Here is a 9,588-nt window from a genome sequence, read left to right as displayed (position 1 = left end):
AAGAAAAAAAACCTAATGATAAAAACACTGAACTGATTAGCATTTTTAAGAACGCTGATTAGTTTAGTGTTTTTATCATGACTACTATAAATTAGACGTCATTTGGTAATAAGTTTGAGAGATAGTTTTTATCAAACTAGATCTATTTTATATAATTTTTTTATCAAAATATCTTGTCAATTAAACTTATTATTAAATTATGTCTAATTCACTGTAGTCCTGGCCTTAACTGCTGAGAGACTAAGTTAAAGAGATTTATAGACAAAACGCTGATCAATTTAATATTTTTATTAGGGCTATATCAAATTAAACTCTATTTGGTAATAAGTTTGAGAGGTAGTCCGTTTCGATAAAAAAAATTTAGAATAAGACTAGTTTGTTCAAAAACTTGAAGAAAGGCATTGTTTATTCTCTCGAATCTAGCAAAAGTCGTTTGAAGAATGAGATAACAATCTTAAGCGTGAAAACGGGTCAGTTTAAGTTCGACCGACCCACTACTTGATCCGAATCAGATCGAATACGGATAGAAAAACTTATCCGATTCGAATCCGGATACGGATACGGAAAGGAGTATAGTAAAATGTCTGGATCTGGATCCGGATATGGATAGTCTGTTAAGAAAATATTCGGATCCGGATACGGATATGGATATAACTAATATTATCGGATATGGATCCGAATAACGGATATCCGTTTACCCGCTATTTAAATACCCAATCATCTATTACACATTTACACCCCTACCCTCTCCATCTCCCCCAAAATTGAGCCCGTAGCCACCTCCACCCCCAATTCTAAAGTCTCTCCTCGCCGTCCTCGCCATCACCGATCACCGGGCGCCATCACCTCCCCGGTCGCCAAGCTCCGCCTCCTCCCTCCTCGAGCTCGCTGTGACCAAGCTCCACGCCATCACCACTCCGTCGCCGTCACCAAGCTCTGCATCCTCCCTCCACGAGCTCGCCGTCACCAAGCTCCGCCGACATCACCACTCCGTCGCCATCACCAAGCTACGCAGCCATCACCACTCCGTCGCCGTCGCCAAGCTCCATCACTTCACCAATTTATATGTAATTTTATAGGTAATTTGAGTTAAAATCTATTTATAGGTACTTTGATTTATAGCTCAGAGTTAAATATCTATTTTTTCTAGTTAATTAGAAATTGGTTTATTTTAATCTTCTTTTTTACTTCCTTAATTAGCATTTGGTTTATTTTATTGTTTTGGGTTCAATGCAGTTATTTAGTTATCTGATTCTGAATTTTATTTTGAAAGTAAAATTGTAAGTTCACATCTGATTCTAGTTCTTGTTTTGCAGTTATCTAACTGATTCTAATTCATTTTTTTTACTGAACATCTAATTCTTGTTTTAAAAGTAAAATTGTAAGTTTACATTCTTCTTTATTAATCTATGCTTCGTGTTTGTGTTAATTTAATTTTTTCGAAGTTAATGCTAACTTTCTTCTAGACTTTGTATTTGAATATGTGTTAATTTAATTTTTTTTAAATTAATGTGAATGAAGTGATTGTATGTTGAAGTTAATTGAAGTTTGTAAAGTTCTATTTTTATTAATGGTCAATTGAAGTAATTTATTATTTTTTGTGTTAATTGTGTCTAAAAGAAAGGCATCCATTTTAGATCCGATCCGTATTTAAAAACTATCCGATCCATATCCGAAAATTATCCGAGCCGTATCTGAAAATTATCTGTATCCATTCAGGTAGGATATGGTTTTAATTTTTGCTATCCATTAAATATTTGTATCCGAATCTGTATCCAAACAAAACAATATGGATCCAGATGTGGGTTGAACACTATTTGATCCGTATCCGATCCGTTTTCACCCCTAGATAACATCCTTGCAAGACAACATAGTAAGTTAAGACCTCTCATGGGCACACATTAATCCGATCCGAATTGTGTCGGATACGAGTCAAAAAAAGTTCCTCGGATATGGATGCGAATATAGATTGCAGTTTATCCGATAGTATACATATTTATGCAAAAACCTGCCATACCCGACCTGTTAACATAAAACCTCACCCCTAGTCCCCAACTCTCTCAATCTCTTCACCAGCCGCCACAGAACCCATCTCCACCTCTCTCCCTCGTTCTCTTTGACGACTCCAATAGTCCGATCCCTTCAAAAATCCTCAATCCTCCCTCTCTCCAACCTCTTCACTGTGCCGATTGCCGCCTCAAATGAGTGAGTGTGACTTTAGTGAGTCCCACATCTTTACTGCTGTATATTGTTCTATTCACTGGAAGTTTGCCTTTTCTTTGGATGTACTTAAAGTTATTCTGTTTAGACTCAATGAAGAAAAAAACATCTAACGCAGAATAATTCTGTGGAGTCAAGTATCTTTGCAAAAAAAAAAAAGTGTGACATACTGAGATTACATGTTCTTACATGAGAATTATTAACTATGTAATTTGCCTTCCCTGTACCAGTATCATTCTAGGAATCTTACGGAAAGTTTGCGTCTCTGGGGTTTCACTCTCCCTTGTGATTTTGGTGGACTTTTTATGTCATAGGATTGTTGATTTGTCTAATTTCTTCACCTCATAAATACATATATTGTTACTAGTTCACTTGGTTCTTAATCTTGGTTTAATTTCTGCAATACTGGTAGGAAGAAGTAAGAAGTCAAAAGCAGCAGTATTGTTATCTGCTATTAATGGGGAAGTAGATGGGCATATATAAGCAGTAGAAGATCCAGAGGATATTTATTTAGCAGGCCTCTTTCAATTGATATGGTATAAAATTTGCTTCTTTGTTCCAACAAAGAAATCAGAGTGCAGTCAAGCAAAAGTATGGAGAAGTTCTGCTGATAGATGTTACTGTTAAGATAATATAGTGCATTATTTAAATTATTCTCTGTTTTATAATTTCTAATCTTATAAACATCAAGGTAATCTAAGTTTTAACTTACTTTATCTTACCTTACAATTCATATTCATATCTAGATCTTTATCCGCATTTGTTTAAGATCCAATCCGTATATATCCGTTTTATTATGATATGATTTTAAATTTTGTTATATGTCTAATATCTATATCCATATTCGTATCCAAATCAAATATGGCTCCAAATGTGGTTTAAACACTATCCGACCCGTATTTGATCCATTTTCACGCCTAACATGCAGCCTTTAGATGGCCACGCACTCCATTTTGGTTTTGGCACATTGCCATCACTCTTGCGTGACAACAATCAAAGAGGTACATAGAAGAAGAGGGAAACCTAAACTGCAGCCAAACAAAACCAATATTTTTACCTAAATCGCTGGTGCCACTGAGATGTTTCTTAATTGTTGTATTTCTTAGTAGTATTCAGAATTAGATTTCTCTTGTTCCACCTTGTTTAAGACGAGTGTTCACTCTATTTTTGAAACCTCCCATCTTTGGAAAATGTAGTCTTTTTTTGAAGTGCGTTTAGGGTTTCACTCTCACGAAGCAAACTCTCAAGAAGCAAAGAAGATGCTCCATGAGAAAAAAAAGAGGTTATGATGCTTAGCATTATGACGTTAAATAAAAGCTAGCATATTTGTACCCATAAATTTGATCAGTTTTAAACCGTTCCGTAGGAACTCCCAAGCTAGACCCATTAGTTCAAACCCATTAACCCATCCGGGTCAATCCCTCTAGGTAGTCATTCACTCTCTCGGTCTGACCATCGGATTGCGGGTGGTAGGCTGTGCTGAAATTAAGTACAGTACCAAGGTGGCTGAATAGTTCTCTTCAAAACTCATTGAGGAAGATGGAACCTCGGTTATTGATGATGGTAGTGGGCAGCCCATGTAGCTTGTAGACATGGTCAAGGAAGAGGTTTGCCACTTGCGGGGCTGTATATGGATGAGCTAAGGCAACGAAGTGAGCATATTTCCTTAGCCTATCTATAACTACCCATACGACCTCCTTACCTTTTGATTTTGGGAGTGCCTCTATGAATTCCATCGAGATATCACTCCATAGCTGTGTAGGATTTGGTAAGGGTTGTAATAGTCCATTTGGGTGAATAGTAGCTTGCTTGTGTCTTTGGCAAACATCACTAAATCCGTTATGTGCTGTTTCATTCCCGACCAATACAAGAATTGCTTTGTTCTCTTGTATGTGGCTTGAATGCCTGTATGACCACCTATTGGAGAATCATGAAGAGCTGAGTTCATGATTTGACGTGTATTAGCTCCGGCCCCAATATAATTGTTGTCGTGACACTTAATTATCCTTTGTGAGAGGGAGTAAATCTCATGGGATCTCGTGATGGCTAGCTTAGGTAGCAAATCAGTGGCAAGGCTGTCTTGGTGGTAGGAATCAGAAATCTCTCCCAACCGAGATAGTGTATCCGATGCCTGTTCAGTTTGCTTTGCCTATAATGTAGCTCATATTCAAACCCCAATAGTTTAGAGAGCCAGTTTTGTTGGAGTGAAGTGCGTAGCTTCTATTCCAAGAAGTATTTAATATTTTGGTGGTCCGTGTGTACCACGAAGTGGGTTCCCTCGAGTAAGACTTTCACCTGGTAATAGCCATGACAATAGCTAGTAACTCCTTTTCATAGACTGAATAAGACTTGAAATTTTGCCCTAATGCTCGTCTAAAATAGGCTATGGGGTGACCGGACTGCTGTAGGATAGCTCCCACTCGCATTCAATTGATATATGTTTCCAGCTCAAGCGGCTTAGAAAATTCAGGCAAGGCTAAGACTGGTGTGGATGTCATTGTGATTTTGAGAGTTTGGAAAGCTTTTTCAACATTAGTGGATCAATGAAAGCAATCTTTTTTCAGCAAACCAGTTAGTGGCTTTGCAATCAACCCATAGTTTGTCAAATTTTCTATAGTATCCCGTGAACTCTAGGAAACCTCTCAATTGCTTTAGAGTAAGTAAGGGCTAGCCAATCAAGCATAAGTTGTATCTTCATATGGTCCGCATCTACTTGCTGTTATGAAATAATGTGGCCAAAATATTCTATTTCATTTACATCTATGACACATTTGGAGAGTTTTGCAAAAAGAGAATTCTCCCTCAAGATCTTCAAGACTTGTTCAAGGTGCCATAGGTGAGCTTCAAGTGTGGAGCTGTAAACTAATATGTCATCAAAGAAAACAAGCATAAACTTTCTGAGCAAGGGCTGGAAGAGGGAGTTCATCAACGATTGAAAGGTAGACGGTGCATTGTAAAGCCCAAAAGGCATAACTCGGAATTCATATTAGCCAAAAATGAGTACGAAAAGCTATTTTTTTAATATCCGGTGGATGAATTCTGATTTGATGAAACCCTGATCTCAAATCTATCTTGGAAAAAAATTTGGCCCCATGTAATTCATCCAACAACTCTTAAATTATTGGTATAGGATGTTTCTCCTTGATAGTGAGGTCATTAAGCCGATGGTAGTCTACGCACATCCTTCAATTACCATCCTCTTGTTAACTAAGATGATTGGTGACAAAAATAGACTATGGCTAGTTTGAATAACTCTATTTTTCAGCATTTCTTGCACAATTCCCTTTACTATAGTTTTTTGAGCGCAGGGAATTCGGTAGGGCCGCAAGTTGCAAGGAAGGGGGTAGCATTGGATTTAAGGTGTATGTGATGATCCAAAGTTTTGAGGTGGCGGTAACTGAATAGGCTATGCAAACACATCTGAATACTTAGGTAGGAGTTCCTCAAAGGACTTAGTAATATGTGAACAAATTGGTTGTCAATGATGGCCGTGCCGGTGGTGGCTCAGCACTTGGCATGGGGTGTGTCAGTGGCACACCCCTGCGCGGAGCCATGCCAGTCTCCGTGCCGATATAGAGCCATTCAAATCAATTTTTTTCTATTTTCGTCAATCATTATCAAATCAATTTTAGTCATTTTCTTAACAAACTTGATTACATATGGAGCCTATTTTTTTAAATTTTTTCTTAATTCCATCAATCATTATCAATCAATTTTAATATTATGTGTTGAATGTTATGATGTGTTTAATTATATTATGAAGTATTTAATCATACTTTGGAGTGTTCATATTAGTTTTAATAAATGTATTCAATCATATTGTGTGTTGAATAATGTGTATTTGACTATTGATTTATCTTTAATAAAGTAGATTATTTGCAAAAGTAATCTTAAGATAAAACACTATAATATAGGTTTTAATATATATCTTTAAATCAAAAATCAAAGATTGACATACCGAATACCTAAAAATATTTCTAAATATTTTAAATTTTTTATTAAAATTATATTAAATGCGTGTCACTAGCATGTAGTGGCGTACCGTGTCGATGGTGGCACGTGTCACTAGCACGGCCATCAGTGCTAGTTGTGATCCCATGTCCAAAGAAAATAGCTATGTTATGTAAACACAATGCCCCTTAATTAATTTGTGATTGGAAGATCCCGACACAATGTGGCAAGGATATTTAGAGTCATTGCTTGCTCGTGTAATTTCCTGTCCTTCTCTATCGAAGTGAAAGCCTAAGTTTGTCGAAATCAAAGACTGTGGGGCTATATTTCTTTATCGCGTACACCTTGAGCACTATATCACAACCACCTAATTGAAGAACTCTCACATTTGCTTGGAATTGGTGACCTTGCATTGTTCGAAGCAGTTTAGGACACCTCAAGGAGCTAACTATCTGCTAACCATTGCTTACAGTGACGTAGAGAGGTGTGGTAGACTCCAAGATGCAATGACCCTTTTGAACCACGTGTGGATCAATAAAACTATGCGTTCTACCGCTGTCCATGAGTATGCATAGCTCTCTTTTGTTAAGGAACCCTTGAATTCAGATGGTATTAGGTGAAGATAGGCCTTCCACTGCATGGAGTGAGATATACATTTTCAGGTTTGGCTGTTCTTCCATATCTGAACGAAGTTCAGGCACAATTTCCTTGTCCAGCTCCTCCTCCTCCAAGTTAATCATGTAGAGTTATTGCCTTGCACAACGATGTCCCTTTTGATAGACCTCATCACAATTGTAACACAGGCCTTTATCCCTTCTTGCTTTCATCTCAGCATGTGATAACTTGTGAATGGATAGGAGTGAAGCCACTGTAGAATGTGTCCTCTGTTGTGCCGCCGATAGTTGTTTACTAGTGACTGAAGCCGCTGAAGTTGTCTGAGAAATGAGTGGGGCTGAAGGGATTTTATTAGCCATATAACTGACTGAATTTGCACCAAAGTTGTTGGTGAGCTGACTAAAAGAGGGCACATGAGGCTTAGCATAATTAGTTCCTCATGTCGGCATTCTTCTGTCCTTGCTAGTAGAATACTATATTATAAGGCATAACTCGGGATTTTTTTTATATATACTATATTAGTATATATTATCTATTATATATTATATATTATATATGTTACTTTGTAATTTTTTATATTTTAAAAATGTTATACTGTCTTGGCATCCACCTTCCACCTAGGCACTAGGTAGTGAGGTGACTGTCCACCACCGGCAACCACTTTTCAATACATTATTTTTTATAGTAGGAAGCATCAAGTACTAGACTACTAGTTTATTTTCAATCTATTGAGACACTTGACATGGTCTTATAGAGAACCAATGCTAAAGCTTGCAAACTTCTACTTTGTGAAAGATTTGAGTTCATTTATAAATCAGCACAGATTTTTCTCTCAGTAACTCATAAAGCAAGGGTACTACTATCCATGATGCCTCAAATATCTAATTTCTTGACTGAAATGCTTTTTTATCATGATTATCCTTGATTTGGACCCATACCCGTTTGTATGGTGCATAATTGGATAAAACTTGTACTTGTCATATTTATATAAGCGGTGAAACTAGAGGTGAAAACGGATCGGATACGGACTGGATAGTGCTCAACCTATATCCGAATCTATATTTTTAGTCCGGATACGAATTCAAATACGGATATTGGACGGATAGCAAAATTTAAAACATATCCTAACTAAACGGATAGGGATTATTTTCGGATAGAGGATCGGATCTAAAATAGATGTTGATGGAATTTTAAATGAATTATGATTTTTTATTTAGACATAAATAACACAAAAATATTAAGAGTTTTACAAAAAATAATATTTTTGTATGTCAAACACATATAATATTAGAGAAATTAATCTCTACAAATAATATATAACACATCATTAGTAATAATATCAATATTCACTATATAAATAAGCAAATTAAAAACTGTAAGTCATTCAAAAATTCTATCTGTATCTGAATCTGTATCCTAATCGGATAGAAATTTTTTTATCGAATCAGGTCGGAGTTAATCCGACCCATTTTCAACCTTAGGTGAAACAGTTTACTTCTTTTACAAGTTATATACCATATGAACCAAGTGCAGTGATGAGCTCAAAACTTATAAATTATGGAGTATTTTAGTATATAAATTGGCATATCTTCACTCAAATAGACTAATTAATTTAGGTAAGGTGCAACATTTCAGATCTTGTTTAATCTGGAAAAGCATCTCTTGGTTTGTGAAGTGACCTGGTTCAAATTTCTATATCTTGAAATTAATACACGCTCTACAATTGAACATAATATGTGGCTCCTATCTCTTTGTCAATGTGGAAACAACTAAGTTACAGTAGAAATCCAATTGTGTGTGTGGATATGAAACTCATCCTTTTGAATTCTTACTGATCTAACTTTCCTTTAATACAGGCTAGATTGTAGAGCTTGCTGGTTGGTGTTACATTATTCAGAGTTGTTTTCCAAGATCATATAAATGGAGCCAAAATCTAAAGATTCTGATGATTTTCTTGAATCTTCAGTTCTTCTAGATGAAACACAGTACCAAGAGGGTTACAGAGATGGGTATGCTGATGGCTTGGTGTCAGGGAGGGATGAGGGAAGGGATGTGGGCTTAAAGAATGGTTTCCAGGTGGGAGAAGAGCTGGGGTTTTATAGGGGCTGCGTTGATGTATGGAACTCAGTAAACAGGTCTGACCCAGGAGTTTTCTCATCTCGGCTTAAAAAGAGCATTGAGCAACTGGGAAAACTTGTGGATGGTTATCCACTCTCTGAACCAGAAAATGAGCAAGTTCAGGAGAAGATGGAGAATATCAGGTTGAAGTTCAGACAAATTTCGGTAAATTTGGATGTGAAATTGGAGTACGAAGGGTACCCTACTTCATCAAAGAAAGAGGTCGAAGATTTATAATTCCTGAAGGAAATGTCTAAGACTGCAATATCTTGTTGGAGTCATGTATTTAATTCCATCTCTTTTGTGTTAAATGGGTAACTTTTCTTCACTTATTAGTAGGAAGTCAAGCTGACTACTGCATTTTGTCTGTAATGGTAAGTGATTGCTGAATAATCTTTTGAAATCTTTTATCTGTTGATGGTCATACTATTACTCCTGGATTTGAATTAAGAAAATAACTTGGATGTTCCATTGAAGCTTATACCAACTTCTCTTTGTGAGTAATTTTTGGCCTTTTGGTCATTGAGCTTGCATATATTTCTCACTCTTGAAGCTGTTGAAGGTACTTGCCGATTTCTGCTGTTTTAGTGTAAGTGTTAAGTTATTAATTATTCAGTGGACTGCAATGGCTTTTGGCTTGCTTCTGAAATTTCTATTATTGAATATGTTGGAAACCTTATTAGA

General features: G+C 36.5%; 1 protein-coding gene across 2 annotated transcripts; it reads left to right on the top strand.

The window, feature by feature from the left end:
* Nucleotides 1–735: 735 nt before the first annotated feature.
* On the top strand, nt 736–9,385 carry LOC140801602 (uncharacterized). Of its 2 annotated transcripts, XM_073156782.1 has the most exons (3): nt 736–1,079; nt 5,529–5,652; nt 8,643–9,385. In XM_073156782.1, exon 3 carries the CDS (start codon nt 8,707–8,709, stop codon nt 9,139–9,141), a length of 435 nt encoding a protein of 144 aa, XP_073012883.1. In that variant the 5' UTR covers nt 736–1,079; nt 5,529–5,652; nt 8,643–8,706; the 3' UTR covers nt 9,142–9,385. The 2 variants fall into 2 exon arrangements, with proteins under 2 accessions (XP_073012883.1, XP_073012882.1); XM_073156781.1 differs by lacking the exon at nt 5,529–5,652.
* Nucleotides 9,386–9,588: the final 203 nt, after the last annotated feature.

Source organism: Typha latifolia, chromosome 15 (assembly GCF_019914945.1).
Source record: "Typha latifolia isolate L0001 chromosome 15, TyphaL0001v2, whole genome shotgun sequence".
Classification (NCBI taxonomy): domain Eukaryota; kingdom Viridiplantae; phylum Streptophyta; class Magnoliopsida; order Poales; family Typhaceae; genus Typha; species Typha latifolia.
The sequence above is the reverse complement of the archived record's forward strand: the minus strand, read 5'-3'. Positions and strand labels throughout refer to the sequence as shown.

Coding starts and splice junctions, on each gene's coding strand:
- LOC140801602 (XM_073156781.1), top strand. CDS start 8,707: ATGGAGCCAAAATCTAAAGATTCTGATGATTTTCTTGAATCTTCAGTT.